Raw genomic sequence first — 20488 nt, forward strand, 5'->3', positions numbered from 1 at the left:
TGCTATAAACATTGAAGGGGTCATGTATCTCTTTACATCCATATTTTTGTATCCTTTGGGTAAATATCCACTAGTGCAATTGCTAGATCATAGCTTTCTTTTTAAGTTTTTGAGGAATCTCCATTCTGTTTTCCAGAGTGCTGACACCAGTTTGCTTTCGAACCAACAGTGTAAGAGGGTTCTCCTTTCTCCACATCCTTACCAATATTTGTTGTTTGCTATGTTAATTTTAACCATCCTGACAGGTGTGAGGTTATATCTCATTGTAGTTTTGATTTGTATTCCCCTGATGATGAGTGATGTTGAACATCTTCTCATGTCTGTTAGTTATCTGTGTGTCTTCTTTGGAGAAATAGCTATTCATTGTCTTCTGCCCATTTCTTAATTGGATTATTTTTGGGGGGGTGTTGTTTGATAAATTCTGTATAGATTTTGGATACCAATCCTTTATCAGATATGTCATTTGCAAATATCTTCTGAAGGCTGTTTTTTAGTTTTGTTGATTTTCTCTTCATTGTGCAGAAGCTTTTTTATCTTGATGAAGTCCCAATAGTTAATTTTGCTTTTGTTTCCCTTGCCTCTAGTAAGAAGTTGCTATGGCTGATGTCAAAGAGGTTGCTCCTGTGTTTTCCTCTAGGATTTTGATGGTTTCCTGTCTCACATTTATGTCTTTCATCCATTTTGAATTTATTTTCGTGTGTGGTGTAAGAAAGTGGTCCAGTTTCATTCTTTTGCAAGTTGCTATCCAGCTTTCCCAACACAATTTGTTGAAGAGACAGTCTTTTTTCCATTGGATGTTCTTTCCTGCTTTGCCAAAGATTAGTTGGCCATATAGTTGTGGGTCCATTTCTGGGTTTTCTACTCTTTTCCACTGATCTATATGTCATTTTATATCAGTACCATACTGTCTTAGTCACTACAGTTTTGTATTAGAACATGAAGTCCAGAATTGTGATATCTCCAGCTTTGCTTTGCTTTTTGAAGTTTGTTTTGGCTATTTGGGGTCTTTTGTGGTTCCATACAAATTTTAGGATTGTTTGTTCTAGCTCTGTAAAAAAAAATGCTGGTGATATTTTGATAGGGATTGCATTAAATGTGAGATTACTTTGGGAATTATAGATACTTTAAGAATATTTGTTCTTTCTACCCATGAGCATGGAATATTTTTCCATTTCTTTGTGTCATCTTCAGTTTCTTTCAAAAGTGTTCTGTAGTTCTCAGAGCATATCTCTTTTACTTCCTTGTTTAGGTCTATTCCTAGATAGCTTATGGTTTTTGGTGCAATTTAAAGTGAATCAGGTCCTTGATTTCCCTTTCTGCTGTTTCATTATTGGTATATAGGAATGCAACTGATTTCTGTACATTGATTTTGTATCCTGTTACTTTACTGAGTATATGTATTAGTTCTATCAATTTCTGGTGGAGTATTTCAGGTTTTCTACAGAGAGTATCATGTCATTTGAGAATTAAACCAAAGACTGTAACAAGAGATAAAGGACAGTATGTCATAATAAAGGTGTCTAACCAGAAAGAAGATCTAACAGTTATTAAGTACTTATGCTCTCAACTCAGGAGCACCCAAATATATAAAACAACTGATAACAAATTAAAGGAGATCATTGATAATAATACAATAACAGGAGGGGACTTTAACACCCCACTTATACCAATGACACATCATCTGAACAGAAAATCAACAAAGAAACAATGGCTTTGAATGACACACTGGATTAGATGGACTTAACAGATATATTCAGAACATTTCATCCTAAAGTAGTAGAATACACATTCTTTTTGAGTGGATATGGGACATTCTCCAGAACAGATCATATTCTAGGTCACAAATCAAGCCTCAATAAGTATAGAAAGATTGAGGTCGTACCATGTATTTTCTGATCACAATGCTATGAAACTTAAAGTCAACCATAAGAAAAATTTGAAAAGATCTCAAATACATAGAGGTTAAAGAATATCCTACTAAAGAATAAATTATCAGTCTTTTCCTATATTGTTAGTCCTTTGTGTGTTCCAATTAAGAAATCCTTGCTTATCCTGAGGTCATAAAGAGATTCCTCTAATTTTTCATTTAAAAGCTTTATTGTTAACTATTTCCATAAATGAAACGTAATCTACTTTGTAATTGATTTCTGTAGGTGTTGTAATCAAGACTCATTTTTTTCCTATATGGATATTCAGTTAACTAAATACCACTTATTGGAAAGACCTTCCCTTTGCCCCATTGCAAATGAGTATCAAATTTAACTAAACCAGATACTATCTTCTTGGTCTGTTTCTTGATTCTCTATTCTGTTCTATTTTGTCTGTTTTTCCACCAGTAATACTGCATGATCTTAATTTCAGTAGCTTACCTCAATGTGTTTCCCTTCTTTCTGGGATCTTGGCCTCTCAATTTTTAATTGCCTGCCTGCCCCATTCTTCTACTTTTTATCCATTGTTCTTAGACAGATGTGTTCTAAATCAAGCTACTCTATTAAAGCTAAAAGTGGGATTCTAGAACAATCATTTTAGAAACATCAGGTCATGTTACTCCTTCATTTAAAATACTGCCACAGTGCTGTTGCCCAGAGAAAAACCCAAACTTCATACAAATCTAAGTACAACAACAAAAAAGACCTCTGCCTTCCTCTCATCTTGTATTACTCTTATGTTGCTAATTATGATTTAGTCAGCTGGTATTTACCTCTGTCTAGGACGCTTTCCTCAGAAACTTCTTGTTATTCATATCTCAGTTCAAATGTCGTTTCACAAATGCTTTCTCGGACATTAGGGTATAGTTCGTTCTTTCCACTCTGTTTCACGTTACCTTGTTTTATTTCCTTATAGTGCTTTTCACCAGTGGAAATGATTGTATTTATTAGTTTACTTATTTACTGTATTTCTCTCTCCATTAGAATGCAAATTTTATGAGGGCAGGAGCCTTATTAGCTTTTCTTATGGTAGACTTTCCAATGACAAGAACAGTGCCTGGGACATAAAGCAGAGGTGAATGAATACAGATGGACATTTAGTATGATAGTGTATGGTCAAGAATAAGTCAGGCTTTTAATTCTTGATCCAATAAGATAAAGATGGAACAATAGTTTATGACATTAAAAACATTTGTTAAAACATTAAAAACATTGTTAAACATTTTATTTTGACTTTGCCATGCATGAAAATTATCGACACTGCTTTAGTTACTAGTAGCATTACATAAAATCTTACAGTTATGTTTTTGTTCTTTCTTAGGACTCCACTGATGGATAACTGGTATTCTTTATCATATCTATACTTCAGCACTCTTGGAACTTTGGTGACGGTATTCATTGGAATGCTAATCAGTTTACCAACAGGTAGATATCGAAACATTAGTATTGCTGTATTTTCTGTATGTACTGTATGTACTGTATTTACTGCTGTATTACTATATATCAGTTTTTACTATATCTCTTTTATAGCTATTTATGTTATTTTTCTATAGTCCTGTTAACAACTAGGTTAATTACCTGTTCCATTTTCCTTGTGGGAAATTTGAATGCCTGTACTTGAAAGCAGAAGATCCTATTTGAACCTTTGTTCTACCACTTACTAGCTGCATAAACTTAGGGAAGTCCATATGGCTACTCTGAGGCTTAGCTATCTTATGTGTAAATGAGGATAATGGCAATTGACTTGGCTTTCTCATAAGTTACTGTAGGAAAAAACAAAGTGCTTGACAAAATTGTATGTAGCTACTGCAATGCTAGGATTCTACATGTATTATTACAAGCAGTCCTGTGTCATGATATTTTCATTGTCCTATGCTGGCTTTTTGCAATCTTTACATCTGAACATAGTGTGAGGCTTTTTTCACAGGTCCATAAATTTAAAAATTTAAAAATGTTATTTTAAAAAACATATTGATAATACACATTTTATACACTGCTCTCTGGGATTGCTATAGAGCTGTTACCCTGGGACTTCATTTTGTGAATTCCCTTGGTCTCCCTCCTGTGTTGGATTCTCTATTGCCAGTATTCCATTATTGATAATTCTTGTTTATCCTTTTAATTAAATAGAGCACATCCTTTAGCATGTTCTTGAGAAAGTGTAGACAAGAGATTTAAAGATGTGGTGTATTTTGAAAAAATGTCTTTAATTCTCCCTTATACTTGATTGATTGTTTGAGTAGAGAATCCTAAAAAAATAGCTTTCTTATTTCTGAAAGGATGTCTTAATTTTCTCCTAAATGATTATATTTTTACTGAGAATGCCAGTGCCATGCTACCTTTTGGCACTTTGCATGGGACTCATTTCACAATGATTGCTTTGCCGTAAGCCCTTGTTATGGTGTTTTCAATCTGGAGACCTGTGTCCTTCAGTTTGTGGGCATTTTCTTATATTATTATTTTTGTAATTTCCTGTTTTCACTTTCTGGAAACCTTGTTAGTCAAATGTTTTAGTCTCAGACAGTTATTCTAATTTTCTTCTCTTTTCTCTCGTATTTTCCATCACGTCTTTTAGGTCTACTACATGGGATACTTTTCCAATTACTTTTCCAATAATTCTCAAAGGAGTACTCTGATCCAGTTTTGAGAATAGTCTATAAGGGAAGGAGGGCAGGTAGGAGGCTATTGCAGTAATCCAGGTGAGCGACTGTGGTAGCTCAAAGCCGGGTAGCATATAGAGCTAGTGAGAAGTGTCAGACTTCCTGATTTCCTGCATTCCCTCACCCATGTACATTTGTAGTAACCAGAGGAGGGGAAGGCAGCTGCACTGCCCTCTTCATCAAAGGTGCAGTCACTAGTCAGAAATCCTATACTTTGTCCTAGTATGTCTGATGTCTTTGTTTGCTTTATGCTACAAAGCTACCAGCACTATGCCACTTGAAGGAATTCTCTCAGCCATTGTTTTGTGGCTCCTGAATAGCACTGCCTTTCACACTTCTGTGATACCTGTATTTACAATTAACAAATTATATTAATAATTAGTAGTGATATTAATGTAATGACATCAACAATTATATTAATTAAAATTATTATATATTCAAAGCATAATTACACATTTATAAATGAAGTTTGTTGTTATTCATTACCTCTTAAACACATTTTTAACTATTCTCTTTTATTTCAAAAATGACTGTGACTTTCTTCATAAAAAAAATTACCAACACAGTAGATTTATTCTTCTGTCTGTTTTGATATATTTTAAGATGGATTTTAAAGTTTCTTACTGGTAACCCAATGATTCAGGTCAGGAATACACCTAAACAGTCTCCTTGTACTATTTGACCTCAGATCCTATTCAACACATTCCTTTTTCTTAAAAAAAAAAAAAATGGAGTATTGGAGCATTCCCTTTGAGAATTCCCCCCTATTTCCCTTAAAATTTTTATTCTGATAACCATATATGCCTGCTTCTTTTGTTTTATAAAGTCATGCTTTACCTAGGTGAGCAGGCATCCAGTGATAAAAAAACAATTCAACTTCATTAATTTCATAAATGACTTATTTCCACTTCATAGCAGCAATGAGCACCTTGAGAAAATAATCTAAAAACATGAAATCCTAACACTATTTGAGAAATAAATAGGAAGATTCAGGAAGAATTCTGTTCATACAGACTGGGTTGGCATTTCAGTTTCACCCTACCATGTACTGTGTACCATGAGTGGGTCTGTCTCCTCATCAGTAAAATGGGGTAAATAAGGCCCTAAATAAACCATAAGCTATGAGTATAGTAATTGTTTTACTCATGTCTGTCTCTACAGCACCTAGTAGAGTCTCTAGCAGATGGTAGGCACTCAACAATGTCGAATGAATTAATTTTAAGTTGATTTCATCTCCAGAAAAGCAAAGGTTCCCATAATTAAAAGCCTAATATTTGTACTGAAGTGGTGGTTCCCAAATATTAGAGAGCATGAAGATCACTTTGGAAATTTGGTAAAAATCAGGATTCAGTGGCCCCTCTCCAGACTTTCGAACTGGGTTGGTCCAGGTTGAAGTCTAGGAATTTGCATTTGATGTATGTCTGCTAGATGATTTGTATAAAAGTAGTTTGAGAACCACACAATTTTAAAAAGCTTTGTCTTTGATCTACAAATAAAATACCAAAACAAAAAATAATTTTTATAAAACAGAATGTTAGGGAAGAAGAGTTGAATCAAATACCAATCATTATATTGATTTTCATTTAACTAATGTATTCAGCATTGCATAATTTCCTGCATTTCCTCATGCACCTCTACATTCATAGCCATTAAACTGGGGAAAGGCAACTCCTCTGTCTGCAGCAGAGGCAGATGGCTTGATATTTTATTGGTAGATCAAAGAGGTTGCTTTTAAATCAGTTTCCTTATGAGTCTTGGGTTCTTCGGTTAAGTACCATATGAGGTAGGTGGCTTGCATTTAAGAACCATCTCATTCATCTTCAAACACTAGACTCATTTGTCACAGTTAGAGGCTTGCAGAATCTAAGACCAGGAAAAGGGAAATGGTGAGCCAAGTCTTCAGCACTACGTAAAAGATTCTCTTTCTCTGCGTGTTTTATGAGTGTGTAGAGTTGAATGTGCACAAGGTAAATGCTTGTATGATGGGCCGTCACTGGGTAGTTACAGATACCTTTTAACATTGTAAATGATGTAAATGTTTTTCAGGAGGAAGGAAACAAAACTTAGACCGCAGATTCCTATTAACCAAAGAGGACTTTTTATCCAATTTTGACATTTTTAAGAAAGTAAGTTGGCTTTCTTTCTCCTTACATTAGTAAGACCGTGCTTTTATTACCAGGATAGCATACTAGTTAGTCCTTGGACTCTCTTTTGAACTCTGATGGGCAAGGAAAATATTTGCCCTATTCTTTGATTTCTATTGTATATCTTGTCTTCAATAGACTGCAAAGCGGATTTAGAGGAAAAAAAGCAGAAACTATTATTTAGAATATTTAGAATAGTTCCTTTTTTTGCTCATCACTGTTAACATTTTCTTTTAGAAGGAGCATATTTTAAGCTATAAATCTCACCCGGTAGAAGATGGTGGAACTGATAATCCTGCCTTCAACCATATTGAATTGAACTTCCCAGATCAAAGTGGCAAGATGAGTGGGACTCGTTTGTGAAGCGTCTGTGATACTAAATGATCTTAAACAGTGACTCAGTTACATATGTTTCCTAAGATAATTGGACCAGATTTGGATTTCTTTTTGGGGGGAGGGTTTGATAATGAGTGAAGTTTTGGGGGAAACTTTGGGGGTAAAATTTTGTTGAAGCAAAGTACTGACTCTTCACTTACTATATTCATTAACTGGTGCTACTCTGGAGTTAAGAATTTCAGCATCAGCATTTTCCTTTATTTCTTTTTTATTTTAATGAAGAGGTCATTGTGAAAGTTATGACCATATATTGCTAAAGGATTAATATACACATATACACACATACTTGATGGTCAAAAAAGAGTATTTTAAATTTGGGCATTATTAAAAATATTTTCCATGCATTTGTTGCTAGCATATAAGTTTTGGGGTTTCCCAAAATCAGATATAATACTGAAAAGACCTTTTGTCTTTCTATAACATACTGTATTTTTAGGAAACAGTGAGGTGACAAATCCATGTTGTCTAGATCTTTGCTTCTCACTGATCCGTATCAGCCATATCAGGGAGCTTATTATTATCTGGAACCAATTCTGGCTCAGGAAGGTGATAATCAAGAAGCATCCTGTTTGGGAGAGAACATGGGCCCAGTGATCAAGGGCTTTTTGGTTCTACTTATCTATTCTTGTGCCTTTTTGCTAATTATCTACAACTCCTGGCCATTGGCTGTTTATATTGCCTTACACCCCAGTTCTTATATGCAATCCCAATTTCTGACCCATCAGCTCAGATTTTGTTGTACACTTTACTTTTCTTCTCTTCCAAGTTTTCAATATACTATGTTACCTTGGACTTATATATGTCTTGAAACACCCAATGTGAATCATGCTACCCCAGATTCTGGTTTACGAAGTCATAGACTATAAATTAGAAATCCTATGAACCTGATACTGACTAAAGTATTTACAACATAAGTACTTATGGATTTGGTCACCCAAGAACATTTACATGATTAAAATGGTTAAGTTCCATGGAATTGCATAGTTATGTTGAATGATACTAATTTGAATTTAAGGGTACATACATATGCTTAGAAGTCTTAGAAATCTTGAATTCTAGTGTATTCATCCATTTAAAGAGTAAACACACTACTTTTTTTTTTTTTTTTTTTTTTTATAAACATATATTTTTATCCCCAGGGGTACAGGTCTGTGAATCACCAGGTTTACACACTTCACAGCACTCACCAAAGCACATACCCTCCCCAATGTCCATAATCCCACCCCCTTCTCCCAAACCCCCTCCCCCCAGCAACCCTCAGTTTGTTTTGTGAGATTAAGAGTCACTTATGGTTTGTCTCCCTCCCAATCCCATCTTTTTTTTAATGTTCTGAATTACCAACTATATGCTTTGTTTCATGCTTTAAAATTTCAAGTAGAAATCTCAAAATTTATTTTGTTTATCTTGCTACATTTCCAGCTAAGGGTTTGGTCACAGACTTTTATTAATAACATTTTTTTCTACAGGTCTTGCATTAGATACTGTTTGGAAATGTGTTTCTTTTGTTTGTTTGTTTGCCTTACAATATTTTAAAATAATATGAGAAACATTTAGGTATATTAAATAGATTTTAGAATTAAATAATTTTTTGCTTATTTTCTGATATTTAGGTAAGTATGCTCTGTACTTTTAAAGGTTGCCAACTGAAAACATGAAGCAATAAAAAAATAGGAAGTAGCATTTATCTAAAGAAAGATTTATGTAACATTTAAATTAATGATGTGTTAATATATTTCATATGTGTATAGATGTTATTTTTTTAATCAATATGTTTGTAAGCATATATCAAACTTTGTAAATCTTTCTACAATTTTTAATGAGTAGGAAGATATCATCTTATTGTTTCATGCAAGTATGATTTGAACTATTGTTATTTATTTAGTAAGTGTAAATGCACATGAGTGTAGAATGCTTCAGTTTTGGAAATCAAAGTCCAGTTATATAAATTTTTCCTTATCTAACTACAAAGATTATGCCACGTGTTCTTAATGATATGATACTTCTATTCTTGTGCAGTTTATTTAACCAAATACATCTTTGTGACTTTGGGAACTGTTGGTATTTTATGAACACAGGGAACTGTTGGTATTTTATGAACACATAAGAGTGCCAGACCGCATTCTTAAGAAATCAAATTGCTGTTATTAATTATGAAAAACTCATTTATCTTATCTGAATCTTTGGATAAAACCACAAATAAGTAAAACATTAATATATCATAGTGTGAATGAAATTATCTAATGTTCTTAATTATTTCTGAATCACAACAGTCCCAACAGCAGGGAAAAGTGACATAAGTAGTCTATTTTCATTTTGTCATTGACAGATTATATGACCTTGAATTTATCCTTAATCTCCTCTAATGATGGAACTCTAAACACTTAACTACCTCACAGAAATAATGTGAGTATAAAAGATTAGATAGCACTTTATTAGCTCAAATAGTATTACTTAAAATTTTAATATGATTGGAAATAAAAATTTGAGACAAAGTCACTTGTTTAAAAAAAAAGACAAATTGTTTAGAATTTGCAATGTAATGATGTGGCTATAGTCCCATCTCTAAAAAATATGTGCTGTAGAAAAACTGAATTATATTTAGGAATCAGCAGGATTATTCAGAAAGAATGGAAACTTTATTTTTAAAAAAAGCACCCAATCATATTCACTCCGTAGAGAAATGGCCAATCATATTCACTCCATAGAGAAATGAAACTTTTACATGTAGGATATAACTGTATATGCATCTATTTGATTGCTTATGCATTAATTTTTTCTCTAGACCAGTGGTTCTAATGGGGCAGTTTTACACCTGCATTTGGACATTTGGAAATATCTGGATACATTTTTGGTGGTCACAGTGGTGATGAGGTGCTACTGGCATCTAGTGGATAGAATTTAGGGTTACTACTAAATATCCTGTGATACATAAGACAACCCCTCTTCACAACAAAAAATGATCCTACCCCAAGTATTAATAGTGTTGAGTTCAAGAAACCCTGCCCTAGAGGTTAGGGTTGCAATCTTGATTTTCCTGAAGTCACACATGCTGGTTTTATTCCTTTAGGGAAATTGCCTTGACTCTTCTATCTGATCATTCTCATCTACAGGGGAGGATTAAAGTGTCACTGGCATATACAATGTTAGGATACAGGATAATAACCATATATTTTTATAGTATTTTGAAAATATTAAGAATATAAAATGTGAATAATTATGAAAACAACTTTTATGAAGGTTTCATTTTGCAACATGATTTCCAACATTAACATACATTAGGATGAAGGAAATATTAAGTACATGAATATGAAGATTTAATAATTTTGCTTTACCTGTGAATATCCCAGAAAGTAGTTTATTTGTTAACAACTTATCCATGATATACACACAAGGGACAGGGACAAGGTTAAGATCAGGAGAATGACTCACTGTGTCAATTCTTATAGAAAATTCTTAGTTTTTCCCAATAATAGTTGTTGATACAGAGTCAACTGAGTGCATGCAGTTACTGAAAATTCACCACACAATTTAGTTACTGTAAAATTCACTTTTATATTTAAGTTATTTGCCCATTGTAAAAAAATCTTGAGGGAATTGAACATTATAATGTAAAACAAGTTTGCATTTCTGATTTTTCAGCTTGCTGATTAAACTCTCCACAAGTGTCTTTACAGTTGTCTGTTCTTGGGGAAGAAAATGTCAAAATGAATATAATTAAGTTTATCAGCTTTTACAGAGAATTATTTCCACTCTACCACAAAAGGACTCTTTCTGTATACTACATTCAGATTATAAAAGAATAAGCAAATAAGCATGCAGAACTTTTGTTGCTGAAGAATATTTTATGCATTGAGTAATTAACACTGTATTTGAAAATAAAAAATCACGTCTTCAGTCCTGAAAATTTCTTAGCCATTATTTCTTTGAATATTCTCCCCCTCCCATTTTCTCTGTCCTGTAACTCTTTAACTCCTATTAGAGGAACAGCATACCTCTTTATCCTATGTCTCCTAATCTGGTTCATATTTTCTATATAACATTTAAAAATTTAAGGATGCCTCACATACATATACATGAAAGGTCACTTTCTTTCTGGCTTTCCCTACTCTGCTATTTAATTTGTCCATTGAACTTTCCATTTCAATGACTTTATTTTCTTCATTTTCAGAGTTGGATGTGCTTTTTCAAATTTTTCAGTTTCCTTTTCTTTCCTAACTGGATTCTTTCATTGTGATTCCAAACTATTCTTTTTTTTTTTTTTTTAAGATTTTATTTATTTATTTGACAGAGAGAGAGTGAGATCACAAGTAGGTGGGGGTGGAGGGGGAAGCAGGCTCCCTGCTGAGCAGAGAGCCCAATGTAGGCTCCATCCGAGGATCCTGAGATCATGACCTGAGCTGAAGGCAGAGGCTTAACCCACTGAGCCACTCAAGTGCCCCCCAAACTATTCTTTTATCTCTAATAATTTTAACCATATTTATTTCTCTTATGCTATTTGAAATTCTTTTTTTTTTTCTTAAAGATTTTATTTATTTATTTGACAGACAGAGATCACAAGTAGGCAGAGAGGTAGGCAGAGAGGGAGAGGAGAAAGCAGGCTCTATGCTGAGCAGAGAGCCCGATACGGGGCTCGATCCCAGGACCCTGAGATCACGACCTGAGCTGAAGGCAGCGGCTTAACCCACTGAGCCACCCAGGTGCCCTATCTATTTGAAATTCTTGATGTGCTAATTCTTCTACTTGTTCATTTGCTTACTATCCACCATGGTGGTTTCTTTCCTGATATAGTTGAACATTTAACTGGAAGTTTATCTTCAGTAGGGGTTGTACTTTTTCTAGTGAGCATTCCTTGGGCTCTAGTTAGTGAAAGTCTTTACAGAGAAGTTTTAGATCAGCTTTGGCTGTGCCCATGTTTTAATTGCCTTCTACCAATCTTACTTCATTATCTCAGGTTAGGACTTCTGTCTTAAGTTCACAGTATCAGTTTTCATCCTCTACCCATAGATGGCACAGGGTTTAGGGTTGGAGCCTCAAGTAATTTGTTCTCCATCAAAGACTTGGAAAGAGGCAAACTTTCTTTAAAATTCCCTTTTAAATAATGGGGCAGTTCTTCAAGGCTTCAGGCTTTTGGTGATATTTGCAACAGAGTTCTCACTCTCACATTCTGGAAGCAGAAACCTCATCTTAGTCCACATGAGGACCCATAAACTCATTAGGAACTATACCTTCATAGGTTATTCAACACCTGTTTGATTTTTTTTTAATTGAAGTAAAATTGATTTATAATTAGTTTTAGGTGTACCAAATTTGGCATTTGCCTATACTGCAAAGTGATCACCAGAATTAGTTACTCTCTGTCACCATACAGTTGCCCTGACACCCTTTTTGCCCACCTCCCAACCCCCTTCCTGTCTGACAACCATCAGTCATTTTTCTTTTCAATATTGGTATTTGGTGTTTCCCTTTTCATCCTTTTAAAAAAAATTATGTATTTGTTTATTTGACAGAGAGAGAGAGAGAGAGAGAGAGAGATAACAAGTAGGCAGAGAGGCAGGCAGAGAGAGAGGGAGAAGCAGGTTCCCCGCTGAGCAGAAAGCCCGATGTGGGGCTCAATCCCAAGACCCTTAGATCATGATCTGAGCTGAAGGCAGAGGCTCACACCATGGAGCCACCCAGGCACCCCTCTTTCATTCTTACAAGTTTGATTATGTTATTAAAATTTTTATTTTGTGATATTTTATCCAGAATTTCTGTATGTTTCTAGCACGAAGGGGCCCCATTTGCATGAGTACAGACCACAACTTTTTGAAGGTTCTGTTATTATTATTATTATTATTATTATTATTATTATTATTATTTTCATTTGCTTAATCCTGGGCTGTGGAGGCATGAGGAGATGTTCATCATGCCTAGCAGTGCCAAAAGAATCTGAAAAATGTGGTAATCTGTTATAAACTGAACATGTGAATCATGAAGTACATGGAGAGTCTTTTGTTTTTATATAAAAGCTTTATGGAGATATAATTCACACATCATACCATTTGATGGTATGGTATTCAATCCATTTGAAACGTACAATTTAGAGGCCACTATATTCCCAGAATTATACAGCCATTGTCACAATCATAGAACATTTTCATCACCCACAAAAGAAACCACATATCCATTGTAATCACTCTCCATTTTCTCCCAGTCCCCTTAGCCCAAGTGGCCACTAATCTAATTTCTGCCTCTACAGATTTGTCTATTCTGGACATTTCATATATATGAAATCACAGAATATGTGGTCTGTGTGACTGGCTTCTTCCACATAGAATGTTTTTAATGCTTACCCATGTTGTAGCATATATCAATACTTCATTTTTGTGGCCTTATAATATGCCATTGTATGGCCATGCCACATTTTATTTATTTATTTCTCAGTTGAAATACATATTGTTTCAATATGTGTCTATTATCAATGGTGCTGCTCTGAACACTGTGTGCAAGTTTTTGTGTGGACATATATTTTCACTTCTCTTGAGAATGTATCTAGTGTGGAATTGCTGGGTCATATGTAACTCTATGCTTGACCATTTGAGAAACTGACAGACTGTTTTCCAAAATGGTTGCACCATTTTACATTTTTATCACCACTATCTGAGGGTTCCAACTTCTCCACATCTTGAAGAGTACTTATTATTAACTATCTTTTTTATTATAGGCATTCTGGTGGGTGTGGAGTGGTATCTCATTATGATTTTGATTTTCATTTCCTTGATAGTGATGTTGAACATCTTTTTATGTTTATTGGTCATCTGTACATCTTCTTTGGAGACATGTCTATTTAGACCGTTTGACCATTTTTTAGTGGCTTGTCTTTTTATTATTGAGTTGTAAGAGTTTTGTGTTTTTTAGCATATTCAAGATTTGTCTCTTATCCGATAAATTATTTGCAAACATTTCTTCCATTCCAAGGGTTGGAAAAAATTAAAAAAATTTTTTTTATTATAAACATATAATGTATTATTAGCCCCAGGGGTACAGGTCTGTGAATTGCCAGGTTTACACACTTCACAGCACTCACCATAGCACATACCTTCCCCATGTCCATAACCCCACCCCCCTCTCCCTCTCCCTCTCCCCCCTGCAACCCTCAGTTTGTTTTGTGAGATTAAGAGTCTCTTATGGTTTGTCTCCCTCTTGATTCCATCTTGTTTCATTTAGGAGAATTTTATTTAAATTGAAAGTGAGTTACAGAGAAAAGTCATTTGCGAGCTAAATAGAATTAAATATAATATGATTTTAGAAAAACATAAAGCCTCCTATTCATATACTTAAGGCAGAGTAGGAAAACATGATGTTTCAATAAGTAAGGCATGTAGAGTACAGTGCAATTTATAATAGACCCAGTAGTGAAGATAGATGGCGTGGGCGGAGGAGAAAAGAGGTAGAGAGACATGGCATCACTGTGTAACACTGGGTAGAAGCTGAGATATCTAGGCAAAGGCAAGGCTGCAAAAAAGTGGTAAGAATCAAGGAGTTCCTTGGTTTCAATGTTGGAGAGTTGGGATGCCTGGGTGTTTCAGTCAGTTAAGTGTCTACCTTCAGCTCAGGTCATGATCTCCAGGTCCTGGGATTCAGCCCCACATCAGGCTCCCTGCTCAGTGGGGAGTCTGCTTTTCCCTCTGCCCCTCACCCTGCTCATGCTCTCTTTCTCTTTTTCTTTTTCTCTCTCTTTAAATAAATAAATAAACATCTTTAAAAAAAAGAAAAACAATGTTGGAGAGGCAAGGGTCTGGCTCAAGGAGGCCATCTACAGGGGATGTAATCAAAGAAGAAAGGCATGTGAGGAGGTTCTGAGGGAAGTATAGTGGTGAGTTATTCAGAAAATTAACCAATGACCTCCCCTACTTTCTGGAGCATTCTGTTGCCTCCTTGGCTCTTCTTCCCATCAAAATAATCAGGTCTTTGGTATTTATAACTCAGGGAAGGGAGGCTTCAGGGAATTTCTTTTTCTTCTTGAAAAAGAGAGAAATGAGGTATTTCTTCTTGGCTTTTGAGTGTCAGAAGTCTAGCCTCTTAGGTTGATAAGGATAGAATAGCTTAGAAGGTAAGAGCTTGGTTCTGGAACTCCTAGAGTATAAATGGACCCCCCTATGCTGCAACAGTCAGAAGGAAGCAAAGAGAATTACTATATTGATGAACCTTGGAGAAAGGTTTCTCTATTCTACTCTCTGTGCTGAGCCAGGGACGGCAGCAGCAAACCACCATAGGCTTATGTAGTTTGAAAACCAATACAACCCATGCTCCAGCTCCTGGTTAGAGCTTAGAGCCATAAGACCCCAGTACATACTTAGCTAAGTGATATGTCTGGGCAGGCACGGGGCCTTGGAATGTTAAAAAAAAAAAAAACTTTACCATGTTTCTTAAGCACTAAAGCAGGAATTACTGTTTCTTAAGCACTAAAGCAGGAATTACTGTATGAGGTGTCCAGATGAATAGGACTTTAAATAGTGTCCCAATTTCCTACAATCTAGTGTAGTAGAAAAGCAACATAATGATTTCTAAGCTCCCAAGGGCAACAAGGAGGTAAGGAAGGAAACCCTTTTGGGAATTAGGCTCAAATAGGCTAAGACCTACTTAGACTAGCAATAAAGGATTTTATGGTTTCTGAACAGAACACGAATATGATAAGCTTAGACAATTGAATAAAAACAACTAAGAAGTGGTGATGGTAGGCAGAAATACCTTTCTCTTTTTATAGCAAGTAGTCAACACTGTTGCTAAAACTTGATTTCAGTCTCTTAATGCTTTTCATGATCTCTTTTCTTAAATTTAATCATCTGTGTTCACTGCTGTATCTTAACATCCAGAACAGTCTGGCCCAATAAATTCTTGTTGAATGAATGAATCTATACAATTCCTACTTATAACTTTCATCCACCTTTTGGTTTATTTTTAAGTGAATGTCACTTGTTTTATTCCTTGAGAAGTAGAGTCTGAGATCAAGTTTATTGTGTTTAATGTTCATTAAGGAGAGCCTCTAGGATTAACCTGTGTAAGGAAGACTGAAAATGCAGATTTGGACAGAGGTGGAGTTTGAGCTGCAGCATTGATCCAAAGACAGTTTCCCCCAGAGATTCTGAAGTGAGGAGAAGTTACCCCACATTGGGCCAAGACAGCCAGCAGCCAAACTCTCATATTCACTCAGTCACTGAGTGGGGCTGTCACAGGAAGGAGTGTGGTCATGGAGCAGGTGATCTCTGCAATGAGGCAATTAAGAAGGGGCCAAGGTATAAAGGTTGTCTGGCTTTATCACTCCCAATACAATGGCAAGAAGTCCTTCCTGAAGGAGGATCTCAGCAGTGTACTACAATGTGAACTTCATGAGGTAACTTTGTCTTAGAGAAGTTAAATCAGTAGCCCAAGTTCATACACCTTGGATCTGAACTTAGTTTTGTCTGACTCCAGAGCCTATAATCTTAATATTTTTCCTCATTGTGCATATTAATGTAAGCTCATTCATAAATTTGTGAGGGTGAGCAGTTGGAGTTGGAAGAACTTATTCTCAGGCTCCTGGGTTGATAGAAAGTGCAGGTCAAGGTGAAAGACCTTTTGTGGCACTGATCAATCCTTCAAGAAATGCCCAGTGCTCTGCTTAGCTAGGGACCTGTAGTAGCAGTGCTTTGTATTGAATGATACAATTAACTGGTAACTGCTAGGATACTAAGACCCGAGTTTAAAATTGCTACCCACTGAACTTTCCACCAGAGAGATGTTCTCTAAAATGTTGCACAGAGAAAACTGATTAAATTCAGCTTGAATTGTAGAGTATATTAAAGGAGTTCAAATTTTAGCAAAATATTCACCAGATCAGTAGTTTTCAGAGTGGTCCCCAACTAACAGTATTACTACCACCTGGGTACTTGTAATAATTAAAATTCTCTGGCTCACCTGAGTCAGAAATGGTGGTGGTAGGGTCCAAGTGATTCTGATGCATACTAGAATTAGTTTGAGAACTACTGAACTAGATGATAATGATAATTGGGAAAACAAACTGGGTTTATGATTAGTAAATAAACTGTGTATGAATGATACCTTTGAAAATTGTTCAAATATTTATTTTGTTCACAGTAATTTCTTGGCATATTTGACTTCAGCCCTTCCATATCATCACAACTTCCTAATTAGTGAGGTCTGAATGAACAAAAGTTAAAGATTACCTCATTGGGGGCTGAGGTCTAGGTAAGCTGTAGTGCAGCTCTACAGAGTTACCATTAATAACGGCTTTGGTATTTACCCTTCTCTAGTTGAGGATTGAGTATATCAAGTATTCAAAACCACTCGTATAATGAAAGTGTTGTTAAGCAAGCCTTCTTAAAATTTTTTTGTTAAATATTATAAAGCTGGTATCCAAATTTGGACAATCAATGGGAAATCTAGAGAAATTACTCAGTATCTCTGTTGGAAAATCAATAGCTGTCATTTAAATGTTGGTGACTTTAACTTCTTCACTAGAGTATTAAAGTTAATGTCTTACACTTGTCCCCTTCATGATGAAATGTGTTTACAGAAAGTGAGTTTAAATTGATTGCATGTCATAATAACAATGGCTCCCTTTTAGTTTCATTTATTTTAAGAAGCACTGATCACTTGACTGTCGGCATCCCACTCTGTTAGGCATTTAGGAAGGTGAAGGTATGGTTCTTGACCTCTATCACTTAGATGCTATGTGAGGACATAAGATAGACATGCATGTACTAGCTGAGGAAAAAGTCTGAGTGAATGTTGCAGATTGTTTGATAGGAGACTTCGGTAAAGAGGGATAGGACTTGTTGAGAGACGTATCTGTGGAACAGTTGGAATTTGAGCTAGACTTTGAAGCTAGAGATTATTTGAATATGCAAAGAAGAGAGGAAATACGTTTCATCAGGGAGTGTGGTATACAGACAAAGAGTATAAGGAAAGCTTTGGAAAGAGTGAAGGCACTTCCTCCTCTTGGGGATATGAGGAGGTAGACCTGGCTAGCATGGAGATTGGACTAAAGTGAGGAAAGTTGTGTAAGTAGGGTGGCCAGCTCTGAAGGCCAAGATGCAACGTTAGGTTTTTTACTAGCACTTTCCTGAGAATCATTTGAGGTTCTGGAGTGTTGAATCTAGAAGGGTCTGCTGGGGCACTTCACTACATTCTTAATCTGTCCCTGCTGTACATTTGAATAATATATTTAGAGTGCTGACACTGAATCAACAAGGGAAGGATAAATGGGTTTTGATTTCTTTTTTTTTTAAATTTATTTTCAGCATAACAGTATTCATTTTTTTTCAGCATAATAGTATTCATTATTTTTGCACCACACCCAGTGCTCCATGCAATCCATGCCCTCTGTAATACCCACCACCTGGTACCCCAACCTTACACTCCCCGCCCCTTCAAAACCCTCATTGTTTTTCAGAGCCCATAGTCTCTCATGGTTCACCTCCCCTTCCAATTTCCCTCAACTCCCTTCTCCTCTCTAACTCCCCATGTCCTCCGTGCTATTTGTTATGCTCCACAAATAAGTGAAACCATGTGATAATTGACTCTCTCTGCTTGACTTCTTTCACTCAGCATAATCTCTTCCAGTTCCATCCATGTTGCTACAAAAGTTGGGTATTCATCCTTTCTGATGGAGGCATAATACTCCATCATATATATGGACCACATCTTCCTTATCCATTCGTCCGTTGAAGGGCATCGTGGTTCTTTCCACAGTTGGGCGACCATGGCCATTGCTGCTATAAACATTGGGGTACAGATGGCCCTTCTTTTCACGACATCTGTATCTTTGGGGTAAATACCCAGCAGTGCAATGGCAGGGTCATAGGGAAGTTCTATTTTTAATTTCTTAAGGAATCTCCACCCTGTTCTCCAAAGAGGCTGCACCAACTTGCATTACCACCAACAGTGTAAGAGGGTTCCCCTTTCTCCACATCCCCTCCAACACATGTTGTTTCCTGTCTTGTTAATATAATTGTCATTTTGAACTCTAGTTCTGATACCTTTCTAATGTCAATATTGATTAGGGTTCTAGCAGTCAGTACTGCCTCTTATTCCTTTTTTTTTTTTTTTTTGAGGTGAGTTTTCCACCTTGTCATTTCATCCAGAGAAGAATAGACAAGTGAGAGAACAAAATGCTAAAAGGATAATAACAACCCCAGAAAAAAATATACACTAAGCCAATCAGAAGAGACCCAAAACCAGGGGGAGAAGAAAGGAAAAAAAAATATTTATTAGGCTGGTGAATAGAATGTAGCCACAAACTTGATTTTGGGTATATTTTGGTTTGTTAGGAGAAACTGCCTCCCAAAATTTGAGAAAGAAAAAAATGTGTGTGTATGTGTGTGTGTGTGGGTGTGTGTGTATAAACACAATGAAAGGTTAGAATATGACTGTAAAGATGAAAATTAAAAAGATTTAAAAAAAAGGAATTGATAAGATAAGCAGTTGGTTGAAAAAAGAAAAAAAGAGAATGTGATCAGGCTGGAGATTAGAGCAAAGGCATATGCTAGATTCAGGGCATATTTTGGTCTTTTAGAAGAAACTGTAACCCCAAATTTTAAAGAAATAAAAAAATTATACAAAAAATAAGATTAAATACAATGAAGAGGTAGAATATGATTATAAGAGTTAAAATTATAAAAGGTTTTTAAAAAGGTATTGAGGGGTGCCTGGGTGGCTCAGTGGGTTAAAGCCTCTGCCTTCAGCTCAGGTAATGATCGCAGGGTCCTGGGATCGATGAGCCCCACATTGAGCTCTCTGCTTGGCAGGGAGGCTGCTTCCCCCTCTCTCTGCCTCTCTGCCTACTTGTGATCTCTGCCTGTGAAATAAAGAAATAAAATCTTAAAAAAAAAAAAAAACTCTTTCAGAACTTAAAAAATTTAAAAAAAAAGGCATTAGGAAGAAAAAATAGTTGAAATAGGTTTAAATAGGAAAGAGGAAAAAATTTTTAAAAATAGAAAAAATAACAAATTTAAAAAATTTAACTTTGAAAGACAAAAGAATCATGGGGAAAAATTCCCATAAATTCTATATGTATTTTCCCCTAGCACTGTTGTTTTGCACTTCTCATTGATCAGTAAACTTGGTCTTGGTTGGATGGTCTTGATGATCTTCTGGGGGAAGGGTCTCTTGCGTGATTCTCAAATGTCTTTTCCCAATGTGGAATTGTACCACACTTGCCAGCGGCCAGGCTAAGTAATCTACTTGGTTCTGCTCTCAGTATCTTTTGTTCCCTAAAAGCTTTCCATATAGCTTTGGAGGATGGGAGTGAGGATAGTTGCCTCCCAATCTCCAGCCCCACAGGAGTGGAGAGCTTGGACCATTCCCCCCTTCAGGGCCT

The 20488-nt window shown here is 35.7% G+C and overlaps 1 protein-coding gene across 2 annotated transcripts in view; it reads left to right on the forward strand.

The window, feature by feature from the left end:
• The window catches only part of SLC5A8 (solute carrier family 5 member 8), a 60348-nt gene extending 52125 nt beyond the window's left edge, over positions 1-8223 (forward strand). For both annotated transcript variants that reach the window (XM_082740588.1, XM_082740589.1), the window contains exons 13-15: positions 3250-3353; positions 6635-6714; positions 6970-8223. In XM_082740588.1, coding sequence (XP_082596714.1) covers positions 3250-3353; positions 6635-6714; positions 6970-7095 — 310 coding nt within the window. In that variant the 3' untranslated portion in view covers positions 7096-8223. The remainder of the gene's footprint in view (positions 1-3249; positions 3354-6634; positions 6715-6969) is intronic.
• Positions 8224-20488: the final 12265 nt, after the last annotated feature.

The sequence above is a fragment of the Mustela nivalis genome, assembly GCF_964662115.1.
Source record: "Mustela nivalis genome assembly, chromosome: 7".
In the NCBI taxonomy this organism is placed as follows: Eukaryota; Metazoa; Chordata; class Mammalia; order Carnivora; family Mustelidae; genus Mustela; species Mustela nivalis.